The following is a 26,132-nucleotide window of genomic DNA, read 5'->3' on the forward strand; positions in this document are numbered from 1 at the left end:
ACCAATTTAAAATTGCCTACAGCCAGCCCAATTTTTTTATTTTAGGCCTTCGATGCCTGTCTGCGGTCCATTCTTTCAACTACTACTACACTGACCAGGTCACTGCTGCCCGTGTACCCCTGGAACCAATTTAAAATTGCCTACAGCCAGCCCAATTTTTTTATTTTAGGCCTTCGATGCCTGTCTGCGGTCCATTCTTTCAACTACTACTACACTGACCAGGTCACTGCTGCCCGTGTACCCCTGGAACCAATTTAAAATTGCCTACAGCCAGCCCAATTTTTTTATTTTAGGCCTTCGATGCCTGTCTGCGGTCCATTCTTTCAACTACTACTACACTGACCAGGTCACTGCTGCCCGTGTACCCCTGGAACCAATTTAAAATTGCCTACAGCCATGTGTTATTATTTTAGGCCTTCGATGCCTGTCTGCGGTCACTCCTTCCACTAGGCCTCCACTGACCACACCACTGCTGTCCGTGTACCCCTGGAACCAATTTAAAATTGCCTACAGCCATGTGTTATTATTTTAGGCCTTCGATGCCTGTCTGCGGTCACTCCTTCCACTAGACTTCCACTGACCAGACCACTGCTGCCCGTGTACCCCTGGAACCAATTTAAAAGTGCCTACAGCCAGCCCAATTTTTTTATTTTAGGCCTTCGATGCCTGTCTGCGGTCCATTCTTTCAACTACTACTACACTGACCAGGTCACTGCTGCCCGTGTACCCCTGGAACCAATTTAAAATTGCCTACAGCCAGCCCAATTTTTTTATTTTAGGCCTTCGATGCCTGTCTGCGGTCCATTCTTTCAACTACTACTACACTGACCAGGTCACTGCTGCCCGTGTACCCCTGGAACCAATTTAAAATTGCCTACAGCCAGCCCAATTTTTTTATTTTAGGCCTTCGATGCCTGTCTGCGGTCCATTCTTTCAACTACTACTACACTGACCAGGTCACTGCTGCCCGTGTACCCCTGGAACCAATTTAAAATTGCCTACAGCCATGTGTTATTATTTTAGGCCTTCGATGCCTGTCTGCGGTCACTCCTTCCACTAGGCCTCCACTGACCACACCACTGCTGTCCGTGTACCCCTGGAACCAATTTAAAATTGCCTACAGCCATGTGTTATTATTTTAGGCCTTCGATGCCTGTCTGCGGTCACTCCTTCCACTAGGCCTCCACTGACCACACCACTGCTGTCCGTGTACCCCTGGAACCAATTTAAAATTGCCTACAGCCATGTGTTATTATTTTAGGCCTTCGATGCCTGTCTGCGGTCCATTCTTTCAACTACTACTACACTGACCAGGGCACTGCTGGCCGTGTACCCCTGGAACCAACATCAGAAAATATAAAAATAAGTATTTTGCTTATAAAAAAGAAAATACTGGTGAGATATCAAATGCAGACATTTTAACATTAAAAACAAACACACAACTCTAATCTGGTACAGTACTAAAAATGGCCACCAGCTACAATTACTTTCTCCTGCAAGTAGTTAACTGAAAGTTTTTTTAAATTGAAAACACACATATGGCATCCACCGAGTGTTGTCCTGTCGCGTCTTCTTTATATTATTGCCGAGAAGATGCAAAATAATGAAAATAATAAAATCATTAATTACCAAAATAATAGAGAAAGTCAACACCACATTGCAAATAAACATTCATTCCAAATAAAGAAGCAGGGCGCGTCCGAGGGTGAGTATATACCTAATAAGAATATAATCACCCTCGGACGCGCAATGCTTATTTCCAACAGCCTTCCTTCCTAAGAATCAGCCCTTCCGTCGTGTAGAGAGACGTTGTGTTACACTCCAAGGTGTTCCCCAGGTTGCCTTTCCTGAGCTTCGATCTTCCGGCTCTCGTTTAGTAGTTCTTGGAAACTACTCTGCATTAGGCCTTCAAATTGGGTATGGGGTGTAGAGAGATGGTGTGTTCCACTCCAAGGTGTTCCCCAGGTTGCCTTTCCTGAGCTTCGATCTTCCGGCTCTCGTTTAGTAGTTGTTGGAAACTACGCTGCATTAGGCCTTCAAATTGGGTATGGGGTGTAGCGAGAGGGTGTGTTACACTCCAAGGTGTTCCCCAGGTTGCCTTTCCTGAGCTTCGATCTTCCGGCTCTCGTTTAGTAGTTCTTGGAAACTACACTGCATTAGGCCTTCAAATTGGGTATGGGGTGTAGAGAGAGGGTGTGTTACACTCCAAGGTGTTCCCCAGGTTGCCTTTCCTGAGCTTCGATCTTCCGGCTCTCGTTTAGTAGTTGTTGGAAACTACGCTGCATTAGGCCTTCAAATTGGGTATGGGGTGTAGCGAGAGGGTGTGTTACACTCCAAGGTGTTCCCCAGGTTGCCTTTCCTGAGCTTCGATCTTCCGGCTCTCGTTTAGTAGTTCTTGGAAACTACACTGCATTAGGCCTTCAAATTGGGTATGGGGTGTAGAGAGAGGGTGTGTTACACTCTAAGGTGTTCCCCAGGTTTCCTTGCCATTGCTTCGGTCTTCCGACTCTCGTTTAGTAGTTGTAGAAAAGTACACTGCATTAGGCCATACAAAATGGGTATGGGGTGGAGAGAGATGGTGTGTTACACTCCAAGGTGTTCCCCAGGTTGCCTTTCCTGAGCTTCTATCTTCAGGCTCTCATTAAATTGTGGTTAAATGGAACAACTGCATTTGGCGTACTAGTTGGTTTGGGGCCTACTATCGGTGTCTGCCACTCCTTGCTGTTCTCCTCCACTGAACAAAGCTGTGCCGCCTGTTTACTACGGTTGCCAATTTTGAACTGCATTTCGACTACTTACTGATTTGGCCCTACTCTCTGTGTCAGCCTCTCATTCCAGTTGTCCTCCACTGCAATGCCCCCTGGTTATTCCTGTGTTACCAATTTTGAACTGCATTTAGCCCACTTTCTTCTTTGGGCCTATATCTGTGTTTCCACTTCATCGTGCCCATTGCCCAGCCAGTGATAGATGAGTCTGCTGGTACATTGACCCATAACGCAACATTCCCCGTGCACGCTACACAACAACATTGTGACCCTGCTGAAAGTCAGGTTGCTCTTCCCGCATACCATACCACCTTACACGGGGACAAAGAGGAAGGTGCAGATGAAAGTGCAGGTTCCTTCATCAGGTGGGGGGAGGAATACTAGTTGGCGACGTCACTGGCACAGGGCCTCTCATAGTACGCAAAAGTGTTGCTGCCGGTGGGAGGCGCCCCCGCCGTGCAAACACACCGCTGTACTTTGAGGGGCCCTGTGCCAGTGCCAATGCCAACGAGTGGGCCCCCCCTGCTTGCTCAGGTTCACAGCACTTGCAAAGTTGAAATACTTACCTCTCCCTGCTCCACTGCCGTGACGTGGTCCAGATTTCCTGGGCCCACTAATTACTTGAACCAGCCCTACCCCCCACAACTTTAGCCAAATGACCCCCAATTTCAAATGCCTTCCAATTATTATAAGGTAAATTACGCTTGACAAGCTTCATTAAGAAGAATGGATGGTTTTGACATTAAAATGGCCACTCTAGGTGTTTTCCTGGCCCCCACTCACTGCCGACTATGCTGCCCCATTGACTTGCATTGGGTTTCGTGTTTCGGTCGATCCCGACTTTACGTCATAATCGGCCGATTTCACTCGACCCGACTTTGGACATAGTCGGGTTTCGCAAAACCCGGCTCGACTCTAAAAAGGTCAAGGTCGCTCAACTCTACTCATCATCTCTTCAAATCCTGACCCAGCTGCTCCATTCTTCCCCTCTGCTTTAGGCTTTTGCAATGACTCATGACTTGTGCAGAGAAAATTGACCTCCTGTTCCTAAATTGAGCTTAGAAGGATTCAACTACCGTATTTTCTGGTGTATAAGACGACTGGGCGTATAAGACGACCCCCAACTTTTCCATATAAAATATGGAATTTGGGATATACCCGCCGTATAAGACAGGTGTCATCTTATACGCCCAGTCATCTTATACGGCGTGCCCAGTCATCTTATATGGCGTGTGGTTCCCAGGGTGTGGAGGAGAGGAGACTCTCCTTCAGGCCCTGGGATCCATATTCATGTAAAAAATAAAGAATAAAAATAAAAAATATGGATATACTCACCCCTCCGAAGGACCCTGGCTCTCACCGCTGCAAGCGTCTGCCACCGTTCCTAAGAATGCAGTGAGTGAAGGACCTTCGATGACGTCGCGGCCACGTGAGCGTTCCGCCAGTCTTAACAGAACACTAGCGCCAGGGTCTGGCTAGTAAATGGCGGACGATCAGCGTTTACAGCGGTACATCCAGCAGCTGGAGGGAAGGTTGGCGGCTCTAACGTTCAACCTCAGCTGTGGATGTCACTGCTGTCGCTGTTCAGGCTGCAAGTGTAGCCGCAGCCAGTTTGTCCGCTGCCATCCCTGCTCCGACTTTATCCCGTCTCCCGCTTTCTGACAAGTTTGCTGGTGACAGTAAACAATGTCGCGGATTCGTGAGCCAGTGCTCCATACACCTTGAGCTCCTGGCGTCACGTTTCCCTACGGAACGGGCGAAAGTGGGATTTATTTAATCTCTCTTGTCGGGCAGGGCGTTGGAGTGGGCAAGGCAGCTTTGGGAGCGTGAGGATCCTGTGGTACAGTGTGCTCCTCTCTTCCTGGACGCTCTGAAGCAGGTCTTTTTAGGACCTCGTGTTACCCACGATACCGTGCTCCAGTTGTTGACTATTACTCAGGGTTTGTCCGTGGTCAGCCAGTTTGCCATCCAGTTCCGGACTCTAGCTTCAGAGTTAAAGTGGCCAGACAAAGTTCTTATTCCGGTGTTCTGGAAAGGACTGGCAGACCACTTGAAGGACGCTTTGGCCACCAGGGAGATACCCGCCACACTGGAGGAGCTTATTTCAGTATCTACCCACATCGACCTCCGTTTTCTCGAGCGGAGGTTAGAGCGGACCCAGTGTAGTTAGAGATTTCGGCTGGCTCCCACCTTCGCCATACCTCTTGAGTCTCCTGTTTTGACGTCCGACTCCCATGAGGCCATGGAGGTTTCTCGAGCGGGACCTAAGTCTCAGGCCGCTCGAGTACCCGTGGTTTGCAAAAATTGTCACCAACTAGGACATTACGCCAATAAATGTCCACGGCGGTCGGGATTCGATCGCGTCTAGTAACCATTGGGGGAGGTTCACTAGACACAGCTGCATTTTCATCCAAACTGTCCTTTAAAGGGACAATCCTGTTAGGCTCCTCCACTCTAACAGTCGAGCTTTGTGTGGATTCAGGAGCAGAGGGAAATTTCATGTCCTCTGCTTTTGCTCTGCGCCACGCTATACCACTAGTAATGCTCGCCAAACCTGTAATAGTTAGAGTTGTGAATGGGGCGACACTTCCACTGCAAATCACATACCAGACTGTTCCATTCTCGTTGTCCATGTCCCCTTCCCACCAGGAGATTATTTCCCTTCTTGTCCTTCCCGAGGGAATGGATGAGATTTTACTGGGAATACCCTGGCTCCGTTTCCACTCCCCACATATTGAGTGGTCCTCAGGGAGAATATTGGGTTGGAGTAAGTCTTGTATGGGCAGGTGTGTGAGTGAGTGTGTACAGGTTTCTACTTCCAAGGTACCCGCAGACCTTTCTTCTCTTCCCAAGTGCTATTGGTGCTATGCAGACGTATTCTCTAAGAAGGCTGCAGAGACTCTACCGCCTTATTGCCCCTACGACTGTCCTATTGATCTCTTGCCTGGAGCTGAACCTCCTCGGGGAAGGGTATATCCCCTCTCTCTCCCTGAGACAGAGGCTATGTCTCAATAATCCAGGAGAATTTGGCAAGAGGGTTCATTAGGAAGTCAGTGTCTCCTGCAGGGGCGGGATTCTTCTTTGTACAGAAGAAGAATGGGGAATTACATCCTTGCATCGATTACAGGGGTCTTAATGCTATCACCATTAAAAATAAGTACCCGTTGCCTCTGATTTCTGAGCTCTTTGACAGGCTAAGGGGAGCAAAGGTATTCACCAAACTAGATCTGCGGGGTGCCTACAACCTGATTCGCATCCATGAGGGGGACGAATGGAAAACGGCTTTTTAATACCAGGGATGGGCACTATGAGTATCTGGTGATGCCCTTCGGGCTCTGTAATGCCCCAGCCGTTTTTCAGGACTTTGTCAATGATATCTTTCGGGATATGCTTTCCACCTCGGTCGTAGTCTATCTGGATGATATTCTCATCTTCTCTCCAGATATTGACTCCCACCGGAGAGATGTTGGCAGAGTCTTTGAACTCTTACGGGCGAATTCCTTTTATGCAAAGTTGGAGAAGTGTGTGTTTGAGCAGGAGTCTTTACCTTTCCTGGGCTATATCATCTCGGCCCTGGGATTGGCTATGGGTCCTGCCAAACTACAGGCTGTGATGGACTGGCAAGAACCCCATTCTCTTAAAGCGGTGCAGCGCTTTATGGGGTTCATAAATTACTATCGCCAGTTCATCCCCCACTTCTCAACTTTGGTAGCTCCCTTGGTATCCCTCACCAAGAAGGGAGCGAATCCCAAATTGTGGTCGGAAGAGATCTCCAAGGCCTTCACTTCTATAAAGTCTCATTTTGCTAGCACTCCCATCTTACATCGTCCTGATGTGGATAAGCCATTCCTTATGGAGGTGGATGCCTCATCCGTTGGTGCCGGAGAAGTCCTCTATCAAAAGGATGCTCAAGTTCGGAAGCATCCATGCTTCTTCATCTCAAAGACCTTCACACCAGCGGAGAGAAATTACTCCATCAAGGATAGGGAGTTGCTAGCAATGAAGTTGGCCTTTACGGAGTGGAGACATCTTTTGGAAGGTGCTCGGTTTCCCTTCCAAGTCTTCACGGACCACAAAAATTTGGTCTATTTGCGTACAGCCCAGCAGCTTAATTCTCGTCAGGCCAGATGGTCCTTGTTCTTCTCCCGGTTCCACTTCACTCTCCATTATCTCGCCGGGGAGAAGAACATTCGTGCTGACGCTCTCTCTCGCTCCCTTGTGTCAACTAAGGAGGAGGAGGAGGAGGAGGAGCCTCGGCATATTGTCCCTTCGGAGAGTCTGAGAACTGTAGCTCCGGTTTCACTAGAGTATGTGCCTCCGGGCAAGACTTTTGTTCTGATCAATTTGCGACCGGAAGTTCTCTCTTGGGCTCATTCATCCAGAGTGGGTGGACACTTTGGGGCAAAGAGGACATCTGAGTTGCTGGCGAGAATATACTGGTGGCCACATATGGTTCGTGACGTCAGTGACTATGTTCGGGCATGTGTCTCCTGTGCCAAAAATAAGTCTCCTCATCAACGGCCAGCTGGATTGTTATATCCTCTGCCGGTGGCAGACAGGCCCTGGGAGATGGTCGAGATGGACTTTGTGGTGGGTTTGCCTAAGTCTCGTGGCTGTACTGTCATTTGGGTAATCACTGACCATTATTCTAAAATGGTGCATTTGGTGCCGCTTCCTCGGCTACCTTCTGCACGGGTCTTGGCAGCGTTGTTTATTAAAGATATCTTCCGCCTTCACGGTATGCCGGACAAAATTGTCAGTGATCGGGGTCCTCAGTTTGCATCTCGGTTCTGGAGAGAGCTTTGTCATCTTCTCAGTATTGAGTTAAATCTCTCTTCTGCCTATCATCCCGAGACGAATGGGTTGGTGGAGAGAGCCAACCAGACCTTGGTCACATATCTGCGACATTTTGTCTCTGCCAGGCAGGATAACTGGGCATCCTTGTTACCGTGGGCAGAGTTCGCCCTTAAAAACGCTGTAGCCGATTCCACCGGTCAGACTCCTTTCCTCCTTAATTACGGCCAGCATCCTCGGGTTCCTGTGCCTATGCCCGTGTCCTCTGCTGACTCCAGGGTGGCAGACTGGGCAGTGGAGGCACGAGACATTTGGGACCACACTCAGGATGCCATCCGGGCCTCCAAGGAGAGAATGAGGTCCTCCGCCAATGCACATCTGTGCCCTGCTCCGACCTTTGCTCCTGGCGACTTAGTGTGGCTCGCCGCTCGTAACATCAGGCTGGGTGTTGAGTCCACTAAGTTTGGTCCTCGCTACTTGGGTCCCTTCAAGGTCCTCGAACAGGTTAATCCTGTGGTTTACTGTCTAGCCCTTCCTCCACGCCTAGGTATCACCGATACCTTTCATGTGTCCCTCCTTAAGCCCGTGTACATGTCCCGGTTTTCTGAGTCATCTACCGGGACGTCGGGTTCGTCTATGGACGATTACGAGGTGAACGCTATTTTGGGGTGCAAGGTGGTTTGTGGCAAAAAATTTTATTTGGTGGACTGGAGGGGTTACGGTCCTGAGGATAGATCCTGGGAGCCTGCTGAGCACATTCGGGCTCCGCAGCTCATTGCTGCCTTCGAACGTAGCAAGGCCCAAGGGGGGTGGTGTTAGGGGTCGGGTTCCCGCTTCTGCACAGGGGGAATCTCGGGCCGTTTCTGCTGCGGTCTCCCATTCTTCTCCTGCCGCAGTGGAACCTGCTCAGCAGAGGCATCGGTCCTTGCGTCTGGCTCAGTCTCACTCTGTGCTTAGGCTTGCTGTTGCTTCTCCAGCTTTTGCCATTAAAGCCAGTGCTGGGCAGCGGCGAGCAGACGCTTTTGGGACTAAGTCCTGCTTTTTCCCTTCTGAGCATGCCCAGGGTGAGATCTTCCATTGGAGATCGAGGGTCACATGCTCAGATGCTGCTGCGGTTCCAATTGGTCCTTTTTTGGAAGGTCCTATACATACTGCAGCTATATAAGCTTCGCATGACCGCACGGCCATGCGCTAGTGTACAATTGTATACGTGTGTATGTTGATGAGTGCAAGTCGTCCTTTAAATAACCCACCCTATTGTATGACTGTTCGCATAAGGAGTATGGCTGCTATCTAGCGCCCGACTATCCTCACAACGTGATACACACGAATCAGCGTCCATTGCTGTGACCGCCAGTGCGGTGCGCAATTAGTCTGTACGGACTTCAACCCCGAGTCTAGGGATTGAGTTCGGTGACTCTTAGCTTGCGCTCTTTAGTGCGGTATTGCGGTCCTGTGACTTAACAGGGTTCGCTTTCACCGCCATATAGCGCTGCCATTTACTAGCAGCAGGTTTTCACCTGCACGGTGGACCCCGGACTGCCAACGCACCTAATATTATTTCATCTTAAACTTGGTGCGTTCCGCCAGTCTTAACACCAGCCTTGCTAAAGCTGACAGCTGAGGGTTGAAGCACTCCGATGTGAGTTTTGCCTGGCTGGTTATAAAAAACACAAGGGAATGCACGTCATTTTTAAAAAAAATTATTTATCTACAGCGCAGGCATCGGTTGATGCATACTTTCGACAGCAGCTCCTGCTCTCACTGTTATTAGCGGTAGCAGGCGTTGACTGAAGGGACCAATAGTCCCATCAGCCAGCACCAATGACTAGAGGTAAACTTTATACTTTCAATCACAGCTGGGAGCTCATGCTGTCTTTTGACAGCGTGGGAACGGCGGCTCTCTGACTGGCAGTGATGATTTTACCACCGATCAGAATCGGTGTTTGCCACACATGACAGCATGACAAACACCCTGTGTTCAGGGGGCCAAACCCGACCAGTAACACAGACTTCCTGGCTAGAGGCTTTTGACAGACTTTACATATGGCAAACAAAGCACCTATAGCTCCTTAATGCAAAATCATAGACTACATGAACACGCTGAGCACATGATTCTTAAGTTGGAAATGTAATGTATATGACATTTATTCTTAAATCTAAGGTTATACTTACTATTCCAATAGCCAGGAGAAAACCTCTTGAAATATAAAACATAACCTTTAATGGTAACTCTCTAAAAATGATTTTTATGGACAATAACGTGATAAAGTGCATATAGTGCTCAAATAACCAGTGCTCAATAAAAAAATGGTTTTATCTCACCAAATCAGTCGTTTTTCTCACGGGAGCGTCCTCATATATTTAAAGGGGATGGGAAAACAATTACTATACTACCCAGTCGTGCCCCTGTGTTGCTCCCGCCCTGACAAGGGCAGTCCCCAAGTCAGGCTAAATAATTGTACCCACCATGACCAAGTAAACTTCCCTACGCGTTTCCTCTCCCATAGGGGAGATTCATCAGGGAAAAAGAAAGGGGTATAAATATTATAGGATATCCTGTTTAAGAAGGGAGAGCCCCTGCATCGGCAGGTAGCTCCTACAGTTAGGTCCATATATATTTGGACAGAGACAACATTTTTCTAATTTTGGTTATAGACATTACCACAATGAATTTTAAACAAAACAATTCAGATGCAGTTGAGGTTCGGACTTTCTGCTTTCATTTGAGGGTATCCACATCAAAATGGGATGAAGGGTTTAGTAGTTTCAGCTCCTTAACATGTGCCGCCCTGTTTTTAAAGGGACCATAAGTAATTGGACAATTGACTCCAAGGCTATTTCTTGGACAGGTGTGGGCAATCCCTTCATTATGTCATTCTCAATTAAGCAGATAAAAGGCCTGGAGTTGTTTTGAGGTGCGGTACTTGCATTTGGAAGGTTTTGCTGCAAAGTAAACATGCGGTCAAAGGAGCTCTCCATGCAGGTGAAACAAGCCATCCTTAAGCTGCGAAAACAGAAAAAACCCATCCAAGAAATTGCTACAATATTAGGAGTGCCAAAATCTACAGTTTGGTACATCCTGAGAAAGAAAAAAAGCACCGGTAAACTCATCAATGCAAAAAGACCTGGGCGCCCACGGAAGACAACAATTGTGGATGATCGCAGAATAATCTCCATGGTGAAGAGAAACCCCTTCACAATAGCCAACCAAGTGAACAACACTCTCCAGGAGGTAGGCGTATCAATAGCCAAATCTACCTTAAAGAGAAGACTGCATGAAAGTAAATACAGAGGGTTCACTGCACGGTGCAAGCCACTCGCAAGATTCAAGAATAAAAAGGCTAGACTGGACTCTGCTAAAAAACATCTAAAAAAGCCAGCACAGTTCTGGAAGAACATTCTTTGGACAGATGAAACCAAGATCAACCTCTACCAGAATGATGGAAAGAGAAAAGTATGGCAAAGGTGTGGTACAGCTCATGATCCAAATCATACCACATCATCTGTAAAACACGGTGGAGGCAGTGTGATGGCTTGGGCATGCATGGCTGCCAGTGGCACTGGGTCACTAGTGTTTATTGATGATGTGACACAGGACAGAAGCAGCCGAATGAATTCTGGGGTATTCAGAGACATACTGTGTGCTCAGATCCAGCCAAATGCAGCCAAACTGATTGGTCGTCGTTTCATACTACAGATGGACAATGACCAAAACATAAAGCCAAAGCAACCCAGGAGTTTAGTAAAGCAAAGAAGTGGAATATTCTTGAATGGCCAAGTCAGTCACCTGATCTCAACCCAATTGAGCATGCATTTCACTTGTTAAAGACTAAACTTCAGACAGAAAGGCCCACAAACAAACAACAACTGAAAATCACCGCTGTGAAGGCCTGGCAGAGCATCAAAAAGACGAAAACACAGCGTCTGGTGATGTCCATGAGTTCAAGACTTCAGACAGTCATTGCCAACAAAGGGTTTTCAATCAAGTATTAAAAATGAACATTTTATTTAAAATCATTGAATCTGTCCAATTACTTTTAGTCCCTTTAAAAACAGGGTGGCACATGTTAAGGAGCTGAAACTCCTAAACCCTTCATCCAATTTTACTGTGGATACCCTCAAATGAAAGCTGAAAGTCTGAACTTCAACTGCATCTGAATTGTTTTGTTTAAAATTCATTGAGGTAATGTCTATAACCAAAATTAGAAAAATATTGTCTCTGTCCAAATATATCTGGACCTAACTGTATGTGTCCAGTGCACCTAGTTTTGGTATGGACTATGGTAAGGTGAGATGAAAGACGGGAAGGCATTCCCTTATATAGTTTCCCCCCTCTCTACTTAATTACATAGCGTCCTACCTCATTTCCGGCAGGTCTGCATGACCGTTATATTTATTAAACGTCCCTGGCGCTGTATCGCCATCTTACCCACACGCCGTGTGTATACATTTCCGGGATCTGGATAGTTCTTCACTGCGCATGCGGGTTGGAGACCTAGTTAGTGAAGCCGTGCTCTTACCGGCTTTCACTTCCGGTTCATGCTGCCTAGCTTGCCCGCTATTGCGCAGTGCAGAATACAAGCACATACCTGCCGCCTGACTGTATTCCTGGTAACCTTCGTGCTCCAGGGTTCCTCACTAATGTGCATGCGGCCTTTTTGCCCGCTGCTGCGCAGTACAAAATCAAATGTACGCCGGTAGCCTAGTGGCCCAGCTGTATCCCCGGCAACAGTCGTGCTCCCAGTGTACCACGCTAATGCGCATGCGGCCTTTTGTAAGTACATAACCTTATTATACGCGCATATATATTTTTATTTTTTGGTGTTATAATGAGAGGGGGATAAAGTAGACAATGGGGAAACCGTCCGTATATAGATATCCATAAAAAATCTGTAAATTCTCAGTTTTATGCCTAATACAATGGGGCCAGAGATAAAGATATAGATAAAATATGGCAGTGGCTCATATTTTCAAATCATGATAGATAATATATCCTGTTTTATAAGCTTAGTACTCCTAGGGGGCAGAAACCCAAATTCCAACATATTCGTGACCTGCAGTAAAAACCCCAATTGATGGGGAGAATCATATACAGATATTGTAATTTCAAAGAAAGCAACTGTAACTCAATTGTTCATTCAGACCATGCGGATAACAGGTCTCAAGGCGAAATATCCACCTTGAAGGCCATACAGTTTATGGGTATTGAGAAAGTCAGGCCACCAAGAAGAGGGGGTGACTTCGATAGGGTTCTGCTTCAAAGAGAATGAAGGTGGATATTTCGCCTTGAGACCTGTTATCCGCATGGTCTGAATGAACAATTGAGTTACAGTTGCTTTCTTTGAAATTACAATATCTGTATATGATTCTCCCCATCAATTGGGGTTTTTACTGCAGGTCACGAATATGTTGGAATTTGGGTTTCTGCCCCCTAGGAGTACTAAGCCTATAAAACAGGATATATTATCTATCATGATTTGAAAATATGAGCCGCTGCCATATTTTATCTATATCTTTATCTCTGGCCCCATTGTATTAGGCATAAAACTGAGAATTTATAGATTTTTTATGGATATCTATATAGGGACAGTTTCCTCATTGTCTACTTTATCCCCCTCTCATTATAACACCTAAAATTAAAAATATATATGCGCGTATAATAAGGTTATGTATTTACAAAAGGCCGCATGCGCATTAGCGTGGTTCCCTGGGAGCACGACTGTTGCCGGGGATACAGCTGGGCCACTAGGCTACATTTAATTTTGTACTGCGCAGCAGCGGGCAAAAAGGCCGCATGCACATTAGTGAGGAACCCTGGAGCACGAAGGTTACCAGGAATACAGTCAGGCGGCAGGTATGTGCTTGTATTCTGCACTGCGCAATAGCGGGCAAGCTAGGCAGCATGAACCGGAAGTGAAAGCCGATAAGAGCACGGCTTCACTAACTAGGTCTCCAACCCGCATGCGCAGTGAAGAACTATCCAGATCCCGGAAATGTATACACATGGCGTGTGGGTAAGATGGCGATACAGCGCCAGGGACGTTTAATAAATATAACGGTCATGCAGACCTGCCGGAAATGAGGTAGGACGCTATGTAATTAAGTAGAGAGGGGGGGAAACTATATAAGGGAATGCTTTCCCGTCTTTCATCTCACCTTACCATAGTCCATACCAAAACTAGGTGCACTGGACACATAGGAGCTACCTGCCGATGCCGGGGCTCTCCCTTCTTAAACAGGATACCCTATAATATTTATACCCCTTTCTTTTCCCCTGATGAATCTCACCTATGGGAGAGGAAACGCGTAGGGAAGTTTACTTGGTCATGGTGGGTACAATTATTTAGCCTGACTTGGGGACTGCCCTTGTCAGGGCGGGAGCAACACAGGGGCACGACTGGGTAGTATAGTAATTGTTTTCCCATCCCCCTTAAATATATGAGGACGCTCCCGTGAGAAAAACGACTGATTTGGTGAGATATAACCATTTTTTTATTGAGCACTGGTTATTTGAGCACTATATGCACTTTATCACATTATTGTCCATAAAAATCATTTTTAGAGAGTTACCATTAAAGGTTATGTTTTATATTTCAAGAGGTTTTCTCCTGGCTATTTGTATATTCTCTATTAGAGGACCTTTTAGGGGTATCGGACGTGGGTACACCCTATAATTTGGCTATTTTTTATACTTACTATTCCCCAGCGTGAGCTCATAATTTCAAAGTTGTCTTGAACACACTTTACAAGCTTTTGAAAATTTTCATCTTGATATTCAAACCGACTACCAAATACCACAGAGCAAATCACATTGGACACAGCACGTAATGTGTGGTAATTGAGATCTATAGGGGATCCTAAAATAACACATACAAATAGGTAAATCAAAAGTTAAAGTTCAGGGGTCACAGAATTGATGTCATGTTTTTAAACAGGGTTAGTTGTGTGGCATAACTAGGTTTACTGTTGAAGTCAGTTGTAATGATCACACAGGGCTCATCAGCAGGCTCTCATTAATGGTGCCTTACGATATTATATTGGGAGATGGTGAAATAACCTACTGCTAGCCAGCAAGCGCAGTGTGTCGGGCTCACTTGGCATCAGCCATCGCACTGCTGCACACCCTTAAAATCTGCCTTCCAGCAATCATCTGACCAAGCTGAAGCAACACCCAATCTCTACCCCCAAACTACAGGGTCCCCACACAGCATAATCGCTGGGAGCAGCGGTGTCCCACCTCCCAGCAATGCTAGGAGTGCATCTCCTAGAATGCGATAACCAGACTGAGCGACCACCCCCTCAAGTTACACCCCCCATGGTGACACCCCACCCCCCATTGCCTGTAAAGGGTGATGGGCATTTCAGGCCTGTGAGTTTTTCCTTGCCAGTCTTGATGAACTATGCCCTGGAGTAAGATGTGACAAGTTCATTAAGAGATGTGCATATTCTAATAAACCTTTCAAATGCCGCGTTCCACCACTCCAACTGAAGTGCATTTTTGTCAAAATTTACACAACTTTTGTGCAGTTAGTCATGAATACAGTTAATGGGAATTAATTCACACAAAGCTGTCCATTGCACTACTTGGTCTACAGGCCATGACAGTAATCTGGGGCCACTGGAAAGGAGCCAAGAAACCAACCTCTTACATTGATTAGCAAGCCAAGTGCAAAATCATGGTTATGGCATTAAACAAATCTGATGTCATACTATATTGGTTAATCAAAAGAAGTCTTGTGGATGCAAATAGGTAAAGGGCAGTTCGCACACTTTCTGTCCTATGGTCACAGATTACTGTCATGTCCAATAGACATCTGTGACCTCGTCTCCCGGTACTTACCTACACGCAACCTCTGATCCTCACAAGATCTCCTACTCTACTCCCCTCTTATCTCCTCTTCCCACAATCGTATACAAGATTTCTCTCACGTATCACCCCTACTCTGGAACCCTCTACCACAACACATCAGACTCTCGCCTACCATCGAAACCTTCAAAAAGAACCTGAAGACCTACCTCTTCCGACAAGCCTACAACCTGCAGTAACCACCGATCGACCAAACCGCTGCACGACCAGCTCTATCCTCACCTACTGTATTCTCACCCATTCCTTGTAGATTGTGAGCCTTTGCGGGCAGGGTCCTCACTCCTCCTGTACCAGTTATGACTTGTATTGTTTAAGATTATTGTACTTGCTTTTATTATGTATACCCCTCCTTACATGTAAAGCGCCATGGAATAAATGGCGCTATAACAATAAATAATAATAATAATAAAAATAGACCAAGTCATTTGAAACAATTCAAACCAACTATAACTGTATTGAATTTGTTGGGTGCATTTGGTCATGCCCCATCATGCCCAAGACCTGCCCATTTTTCGAAAAGTTGGCTGAGGTGGCCAGGACTGGTGTAAGTGTAAGCACAAAAGAAGTGACATTTAAAGCAGTTTCATGTCACAAAAACTTCTTGATGAATCACAACCTAAATTTTCATTACAAAGTCGTATTACTTTTACTTAGTTCTTGTTTTGTCATTCCTCTTACTTAATTCCTGTATGTATGAAGCAGTTATTCTGTTATTTTCTCACTGTATGTTGGTATTTTCTAAGTACTGTGTGGTGGTATTTTTTTGCGAGGCACTGCTATCAGACAGTTCTTGTATGGTGGTGGCACTGTAAAACACTGATGTTTAAGCAACCGTACGCAGGTGATAGTTCACCAATGAATGGTTCTGTTATTGGGCACTTTGCTATACAGTCTGCATACATGGACATTGTGTTATGTAGGCATTTGTAAACTGCATGGCAGTAAATCAAAAGGAGGTGGTGTCAAAAGCAGGCGCTATACCAGGCACAATTCAAAAACAGGCTTACCCTTGATTCTATTCTGCAATCATATACCGTATTAAAAATAAAAAATTGTGAAGAATAAACAAATATATGAAGTATGTTGATAATATTAAACCTTACCATTAGACTTTCTCAGCACCTCAGTCAGATACATAGCCTCTTCTCGTATCCTCTCCTCAAAGCTTCGTTTTCCAACTCCAAAATTACCCAGTGTTAGCGCGGAAAACCGTCTGAACTCCTTCCACTTTTCACCACTACTGAATGCAAGATCTGTTCAAAATAATAAAATAGTTAATTCCAAATGAAATTCCTTATGGGCCTTTAGAGCTCAATACATACTCGAGGATTGTATTGCAGTAGCAAAATAAACTGCAGCATCGTCAAATTTTCAATAATTTATGTGTGATTTACACAAACTCTGGGTTTGGTAAGATACGGTGGGAGAAATAAGTATTTGATCCCTTGCTGATTTTGTAAGTTTGCCCACTGACAAAGACATAAACAGTCTATAATTTTAAGGGTAGGTTAATTTTAACATGGAGAGATAGAATATCAAAAATAAAATCCAGAAAATCGCACTGTATAAATTATATAAATTCATTTGCATTTTGTAGTGAGAAAGAAGTATTTGATTCCTCTGACAAACAAGACTTAATACTTGGTAGCAAAATACTTGTTGGCAAGCACAGCAGTGTTTTTTGTAGTTGATGCTGAGGTTTGCAAACATGTCAGGAGCAATTTTGGTCCACTCCTCTTTGCAGATCATCTCTAAATCATTAAGATTTTGAGGTTGTCACTTCGCAACTCAGAGCTTCAACTCCCTCCATAAGTTTTCTATGGGATTAAGGTCTGGAGACTGGCTAGGCCACTGCTTCTTTTTGAGCAACTCCTTTGTTGCTTTGGCTGTATGTTTTGGGTCATTGTCTTGCTGGAAGACCCGGCCACGACTCATTTTTAATGTCCTGGCGGAGGGAAGGAGGTTGTCACTCAGGATTTTATGGTACATGGCTCCATCCATTTTTCCATTGATGTGGTGAAGTAGTCCTGTGCCCTTAGCAGAGAAACACCCCCAAAACATAATGTTTCCACCTCCATGATTGACAGTGAAGATGGTGTTCCTTGGGTTATAGACAGCATTTCTCTTCCTCCAAACATAGCGAGTTGAGTTAATGCCAAAGAGATCAAGTTTCATTATACTCACCTGGGGGCCGGTCTGGTCTAATGAGCATCACAGGTCCGGGTCTGGGGCCTCCCATCTTCATGCGATGTTGTCTTCCTGCTTGCTTTGTGCCGCGCTCCTGCGCAGGTGTACTGATCTGCCCTGTTGAGAGCAGAGCAAAGTACTGCAGTGCACAGGCACTTGGCCTCTCTGACCTTTCCTGGCACCTGCACACTACTGTACTTTGTTCTGCCCTCAACAGGGCAGATCAGTACACCTGCGCAGGAGCACGGCATGAAGGAAGCAGGATAACGACATCGCATGAAGATGGGAGGCGCGGACCCTGACCTGCGACACCCATCGGACCGGACCGCCCCCGGGTGAGTGTAATAAAACTTGTTTTTCTTCTCTTTCAGGTTGGACCGGGGGCTAATCTACAGCATTACAGAATGCTGTAGATAAGCCCTGAAAGGCAGTGGCCGCATCTTATAGCAGCAAAATGAGGTGACAGGTTCCCTTGAAGGTGATCTCTCACCTTCCTCATGATCAAGGATACCCCACGAGGTGAGATTTTGCATGGTACCACAGATCAACGGTGATTGAAAGTCATTTTGCAATTATTCCATTTTCTTACTATTGCACCAACAGTTGTTTCCTTCTCACCCAGCGTCTTACTTATGGTTTTGTAGCCATTCCAGCTTTGTGCTGGTCTATTATCTTGTCCCTGACATCCTTATAAAGCTCTTGTCCATATTGTAGAATTTAGAGTCTGACTGATTAATTCTGTGGACAGGAATCTTTTATAAAGGTGACTATGTAAGAGAGCTGTCTTTAATGCAGGAAACAAGTTGATTAGGAGCATCTAACTGGTTTGTAAGAGCAAAAACTCTTAATGGTTGGTAGGAGATCAAATACTTATTTCTCACAGCAAAATGCAAATTATATAATTTATACAATGTGATTTTCTGGATTTTATTTTTGATATTCTCTCTCTCATTGTTAAAATTAACCTACCCTTAAAATTATAGACTGTTCATATCTTTGTCAGTGGGCAAACTTACAAAATCAGCAAGGAAGAAAATACTTATTTCCGCCACTGTAGGTGCATTTCATGCTTTATAGCTTTGTTTCATACATAACAATATGTGATCTTAATTATCTACTTGGAACCTTTGAGAGAGTTTGACTTGCTAAATGTTGCATAGTTTGGTAGCAGAATAAACTTGTGAGAGTAGATTATATGGGGTAATTCAACTTTTATCTACACAGAACATAAGGTACATGCATGAGCTTCTTAATACAGCATAACAGAAGTCTGAAGGACCTTTACCAGAGAGAAAGTGAAACCAAAGTAAAACAAGTATATGCATTACATTCGACTAAGCATATAACAGTAAAAACATCGCCATCTACTGTCAGAAAGGTGTAAACTCCTCCTGCACGCAAATAAGTCTGTATCTGTTGCATATCTGCCAATAGTAAGAACCCATTTATTGGCCTGATTGCCTCTTGCTTTGGCATGTAAAGGAGTGATTATTACATGTTTCATGCCTTTCAATGAACCAAAGAAGGAAAGACAACAAGAATTCTTGCAGAAATATGTTGCCATGCGCTCTTTTATATTTTACAGGTCCTGGATTGCCAAGGATGGCAATCATTAAAGATGGGGGTTGTGTAAAGGAAAGATAAGTTGTCTGAAACCTCCCTGAAAACGTTATGTGCTGTTATAAAAAGGCTGTTTTATACTGAATTTAATGTAATATCCCCCATTAGAGCTAAAGTAGATTAGACAGCTGGGAAAGGAACAGTTAACAGTCAGCGAGCCATGCAGATGGGATTAGTGTTTGGGAGTAAAGCAAGGTTATGTTATGGCTACAGTGAGTCAGGGTGAATGAATAGTTCTGAGATGAGAAAGATATAGGCCCCTTACTAAGATGTGCATTAAAGGAAGATTGCAGGAGTACCAAGTTTTGAAGTAACTAACTAGATTGAGTGGCAGAAATCAAGCCAGAAAATCCTTAGCACTCAGGAGTGAGTCTTACAGGAAGGAGGCAACAGTAGTGAGTACTGCCTAAGCCAGAAATAGTTCTGTGAATTAAGGGGCCCAAGGTAGCCAAGAAGGAGTGGGACTGAAGAGGCACTGTGTAAGCTGGTCCTGGAATCATAGAAATAACACGAGGCCAACCAGGCAGGGACACAGGTACTACTACAAAAGTGGAATATAGCACTATTAAGAAGTTAATATGGAGATGGGAAGATCAAGTTGTTTATTCCGTATATTTGAAAAGTCCTTGCTGCTACTTGCAGTCGATATGCCTGTGCCTCTGTGCAAAACAGATGAAGATTTTGATATTAAGATTTGAACCTGCCACCAACTGTATTAATGTTATACTAGAAAAGACTATTTTATTTATATAAAATAGACTGAGATCTTCCTTGTCTACTGCATAAGCTGGAGGTTCCTGTACCATTTTCTAGTATGTGGCTTAAGAAAGATTGCCGAAGTCAAACCATAACACCTGCACCCAAAGGATCTCGTTTCACTGATGTCTGAGGTTGCAGTGCTGCATATTGACCCGTGCAACCATTACAAGCAGACACATTAAGTATTTGAATTACATGAAGAGGCTATTGATTCATTTTAGAATTGGGTAAAACCAAATTTCCCCTGTTGTGATGTTGCCATGGAACTGAGTAGGACAATATGGTAACAGGTTGTCGGTGATATTGTTCAAAGCAGGCCACCCCTCCAAATGTGGATTATTGGTCTAGATCCATCAATATTCCAATGATATTCTCCTGGAACCACAATAAGAATAAAAGTAGCCAAACAGCCAACAAGTGTGAAGAAAAAGTCAATGAATAATACACAGAAATCAAAGAAGAATAAACTTCCCCTGACTAAATACTCACCATCTCCTTTGGTAAAATCATAGAATGAAGCATAATAGGCTCGACCACTGAACTCTTCTGCTTTGTCAATGAAAGTTTCTTTGAGGGCTTTATAACTACAAAGAATGATAACTGGTCGAGTCCCCTCATATACTGTAAATATGTCACCATATTTTTTCGACAACTAGGAGAAAACAGAGACATTCAACATGACAGGTTATGAACTGAAACTATACTATAATGTTCCATAGGTGGCCAAAACAAATTCCATTGAGTAGGTCGATGGTTCTTAAGGAGCATTACTGTTGTGAATTCTGTGGTCAAGCTCCCTCCTGTGGTCATGAGTGGTACTTCGGCTGGTTCTGTCTGTGAGCTTCCTCTGGTGGATGTGAGTGGGGCTGCGGCTTCTGAGTTTCCTTCCTCAGGTGACGGGGTTAAGTCATTAGGTGCTGCTCTATTTAACTCCACCTAGTTCTTTGTTCCTGGCCTCCAGTCAATGTTCCAGTATTGGCCTTGCTTTCTCCTGGATCGTTCCTGTGGCCTGTCTGCCTTGCATGAGCTAAGTTTTGCTTATGTTACTTTGTTTGCTATATTTTCTGTCCAGCTTGCTATATTGGTTTTTGTTGCTTGCTGGAAGCTCTGAGACGCAGAGGGAGCACCTCCGTACCGTTAGTCGGTGCGGAGGGTCTTTTTGTCCCCTCTGCGTGGTTGTTTGTAGGTTTTTGTGCTGACCGCAAAGCTATCTTTCCTATCCTCGCTCTATTCAGTAAGTCGGGCCTCACTTTGCTAAAATCTATTTCATCTCTGTGTTTGTATTTTCATCTTACTCACAGTCATTATATGTGGGGGTCTGCCTTTTCCTTTGGGGAATTTCTCTGAGGCAAGGTAGGCTTATTTTTCTATCTTCAGGGCTAGCTAGTTTCTCAGGCTGTGACGAGGCGCCTAGGTTTTGTCAGGAGCGCTCCACGGCTACCTTTAGTGTCATTTGATAGGATTAGGGATTGCGGTCAGCAGAGTTCCCACGTCTCAGAGCTCGTCCTATGTTAGTAACTAAACAGGTCACTTATGCGCTCTTAACCACTAGGTCTATTGTGGTTCTGAATCACCTGTTCATAACACATTACTAGAAAAGTGGGAAAGCTTCATATCCTCAAGAGATACATATTGCAGCTTGAAAAGAAAAACAATACATTGAGCTTTCACAGTTTCATGGGGAAGAGAAAAATTACAATGGGCAAAGCTATAAATATGTATGGAGAAGATTCAAACATATAAAGTTAACCAATGGAAAACAAAAAAGTACATGTGAACGGAGGAATGCACATCCAAAATTAGGAAATTTTGGTATGAAACGAAAACAAATATACAGTGCCCACAAGTAGTATTCAACCCCCTGCAGATTTAGCAGGTTTAATAAGATGCAAATAAGTTAGAGCCTTCAAACTTCAAACAAGAGCAGGATTTATTAACAGATGCATAAATCTTACAAACCAAAAAGTTTTGTTGCTCAGTTAAATTTTTATAAATTTTAAACATAAAAGTGTGGGTCAATTATTATTCAACCCCTAGGTTTAATATTTTGTGGAATAACCTTTGTTTGCAATTGCAGCTAATAATCGTCTTTTATAAGACCTGATCAGGCCGGCACAGGTCTCTGGAGTTATCTTGGCCCACTCCTCCATGCAGATCTACTCCAAGTTATCTAGGTTCTTTGGGTGCCTCATGTGGACTTTAATCTTGAGCTCCTTCCACAAGTTTTCAATTGGGTTAAGGTCAGGAGACTGACTAGGCCACTGCAACACCTTGATTTTTTGCCTCTTGAACCAGGCCTTGGTTTTCTTGGCTGTGTGCTTTGGGTCGTTGTCTTGTTGGAAGATGAAATGACGACCCATCTTAAGATCCTTGATGGAGGAGCGGAGGTTCTTGGCCAAAATCTCCAGGTAGGCCGTGCTATCCATCCTCCCATAGATGCGGACCAGATGGCCAGGTGTTGTAAGTTCTGTTTTTGGGCTCCCTCTGGTGGTTACTGATGGTTTTGGGTGACTTGTCTTTCCTGGGTCTCTGGGTTCCACCTGTTCCATCAGGATATGGGAGTTTCCTATTTAACCTGGCTTTGCTGGCATTTCCTCGCCGGTTATCAATGTATCCAGTGTGTCTTGTTACCTCTGCTCCCTGCTCCTAGAACCTTCTGGTCAAGCTAAGTTTGGATTTTCCTGTTTTGGTGCTTTGCTTTATTTGGTTTTTTAGTCCAGCCTGCAGATATGTGATTCTTGCTGCTGGTTGCTCTAGTGGGCTGAAATTGCTCCTCATGTACCATGAGTTGGCACATGAGTTCAAGTAATTTCAGGATGGTTTTTTGAAGGGTTTTTCGCTGACCGCGCAGTTCACTTTTGTATCCTCTGCTATCTAGCTTTAGCGGGCCTCATTTTGCTGAAACTGTTTTCATACTGCGTATGTGCTTTCCTCTCATTTCACCGTCATTATATGTGGGGGGCTGCTATTTCTGTGGGGTATTTCTCTGGAGGCAAGAGAGGTCTGTGTTTCTTCTAATAGGGGAAGTTAGATCTTCGGCTGGAGCGAGACGTCTAGGATCATCGTAGGCACGTTCCCCGGCTACTTTTATTTGTGTGTTAGGTTCAGGGTCGCCGTCAGCTCAGGTTCCATCGCCCTAGAGCTTGTTTGTATCAGTGCTTGTCCTTTAGTGATCCCCTGCCATTGGGATCATGGCAGCCAGGCCCCTTGGCTGAGAAAAAGCCCCACAGCATGATGCTGCCACCACCATGCTTGACTGTAGGGATGGTATTCTTGGGGTCGTATGCAGTGCCATCCAGTCTCCAAACGTCACGTGTGTGGTTGGCACCAAAGATCTCGATCTTGGTCTCATCAGACCAGAGAACCTTGAACCAGTCAGTCTCAGAGTCCTCCAAGTGATCATGAGCAAACTGTAGATGAGCCTTGACATGACGTTTTGAAAGTAAAGGTACCTTACGGGCTCGTCTGGAACGGAGACCATTGCGGTGGAGTACGTTACTTATGGTATTGACTGAAACCAATGTCCCCACTGCCATGAGATCTTCCCGGAGCTCCTTCCTTGTTGTCCTTGGGTTAGCCTTGACTCTTCGGACAAGCCTGGCCTCGGCACGGGAGGAAACTTTCAAAGGCTGTCCAGGCCGTGGAAGGCTAACAGTAGTTCCATAAGCCTTCCACTTCCGGATGATGCTCCCAACAGTGGAGACAGGTAGGCCCAACTCCTTGGAAAGGGTTTTGTACCCCTTGCCAGCCTTGTGACCCTCCACGATCTTGTCTCTGATGGCCTTGGAATGCTCCTTTGTCTTTCCCATGTTGACCATGTTTGAGTGCTGTTCACAAGTTTGGGGAGGGTCTTAAATAGTCAGAAAAGGCTGGAAAAAGAGATAATCCAAACATGTGAAGCTCATTGTTCTTTGTGCCTGAACTACTTCTTAATACTTTAGGGGAACCAAACAGAATTCTGGTGGGTTGAGGGGTTGAATAATAAATGACCCTCTGAAAAAACTTTTCCCAATTTAAAAAAAAAAAATAAACAAAGAAATAACATTCTTTTTTGCTGCAGTGCATTTCACACTTCCAGGCTGATCTACAGTCCAAATGTCACAATGCCAAGTTAATTCAAGATGTGTAAACCTGCTAAATCTGCAGGGGGTTGAATACTACTTGTAGGCACTGTAACACAGCGAAAACCACCATCACAGCGACAGTGCAAGAGCAGGGCGGGCATCCCGGTGCCTCATAACATCCATGCTGCAACACTGAGTCTTCACGACCCCAGGCCGCACTGCCCGGCTGACACAACACCGCAGCAGCAATGGCGGCCACAGAGCACCAAACACCAGGTGAATAGATGTAAAAACTTCACCTTCCACATGTTCTCAGACTGTGGACTGAGAGCAAAAATAGGCAGAACCCCTCCTGCAGTCTCCTGCTAATTTAAAAACACCGGGGTCAAATTGGAGGAGTGTGGGTCCAAGTAAAACAAAAATAATAGGGGACAACAATGCATATGCCAGAACTGCCAAAAAAAGATGTCCATACTTTTTTTTCAGCTTATTGCATGAACTGTCCTTTTTTTCGGTTCTGCACTCCTTCCATTTGGCATAGGTGATTTTAAATAGCTGGAGACTGCAAAGAGCTTATTTTTGCTCTCATTTGAGAGCTTGGTGAAGGTGAGTTTCAATGCTTCTTTCATTTGGTGTTGGTGCTGTGTGGCAGCCATTGTTGCTGTGGTTTTGTACTTGTGGGGCGGTGCATTGTCGCTGCAGCAGTCGTTACCGCACGATGCCAGTCCTTTAAGGAAAAAAAAAGTTAGGACCCACTGAGAGGTTTGCGGTGACGTGGCAGTGGGCTTCACACAGTCTAATCAGAATGTTAAACTAAGAACCTCATGCCCAGTTATATATATTTTTGCCTAGCAGCATTAGATCGATGCATGATTTTTGGAGGTGCGATCCATATTGTGTAATAAATATGATAATTCAGAGACTAAAAGACAAGGTGAGAGAATAAGAAAAAAAAAACACTAGTGACCTATAGCGGCAACAGCAATATCGATCAAGACAAAAAAAAACATGTATTTAATGCAAATTTCGAGTTTCATGGGCATAACATTTTAAGTTGCTCTCATGTGCCCCCTGACCAAGTCTTGTGACCAGCTGATTAGTGCAGTAACTCTTAAATGACACAGCACTTTACACCTTTTCACCACCAGTGATATCCTGCTGGGCATTATCAAAAACTCACTGACACAAAAAGGACTAAAATCCTCAAAATTTATACAAAAATCACTGAAAAGAAGGTAGAGATACTTACCTACCCAGGTCTCAAAGCAAATGCACTATCAGGGTGCAGCGGACCCAACTAATTAAGGCAGAAACACAGGTACAATACCAGTGCACAAAAAATCCCAATCTGCATATAGCATTATTCACACACGAGTTTCCCATAAATGACTTATATTTATTCGTATCACTAAAGAGAACCTGACAGGTGATACACGCTGCTCAAACCGTGGGCCGTATGTATCACCCACTGGCTAAATGATCACAGCCATGAATGTTTACTTTGGCGTTTCAGAGTAAAATATACTTTCACTAGCCTTCGAGGACTGAGCCGGATTGGTAACTAGCTGTACAAGCTCGTCCCCCGCAGCCTACACTGACTAAAAACGCTCTGTCAATATGCGCAAGCAAGCAGAGGCTTGTCAGTAACTGTCAGTGGGTGGAAAGAAGCCGCCAGCTATCAAAAGTATGCTTCACTCTGAAACGCTGTAGAGTTTGAAGGTACAATATACATGGCTGTGATCATACAGTCAAGTCCTGATACATGCTGCCCACCTTTTGGTCAGCATGTAGCACCTGACAGATTCCCTTTAACTCATACAGTGTATGCTACAATTGTCGACAAATTTGCAATCTCACATCAGTCACAACCCCCACACATTTCAGTGCTAACATAACTGTAAAGATGTGAAGTTATCTAGCAATATTGTACTTGGCTCACGATATGCAGCAGTGGTGAACACAGCATACAATATCACACAACACAGCATCGCATGCATCAGACTTAAATTTGATCATAACAAATGTGCTGCCTTCATTCTTATTTATCCAGCACTTTCTTTCTGGCTTTACTCA

The 26,132-nt window shown here is 44.9% G+C and overlaps 1 protein-coding gene across 1 annotated transcript in view; it reads right to left on the reverse strand.

Annotated features, from left to right (window-relative positions):
* Positions 1–26,132, reverse strand: part of LOC138661804 (cytochrome P450 2F2-like) — a 49,388-nt gene that overhangs the window by 18,629 nt on the left and 4,627 nt on the right. Inside the window, exons 3-5 of the mRNA XM_069746731.1 lie at positions 20,485–20,647; positions 16,533–16,682; positions 14,259–14,419 (exon numbers count right to left, since the gene is read on the reverse strand). Coding sequence (XP_069602832.1) covers positions 14,259–14,419; positions 16,533–16,682; positions 20,485–20,647 — 474 coding nt within the window. The remainder of the gene's footprint in view (positions 1–14,258; positions 14,420–16,532; positions 16,683–20,484; positions 20,648–26,132) is intronic.

This window comes from Ranitomeya imitator, chromosome 2 (genome assembly GCF_032444005.1).
Source record: "Ranitomeya imitator isolate aRanImi1 chromosome 2, aRanImi1.pri, whole genome shotgun sequence".
In the NCBI taxonomy this organism is placed as follows: Eukaryota; Metazoa; Chordata; class Amphibia; order Anura; family Dendrobatidae; genus Ranitomeya; species Ranitomeya imitator.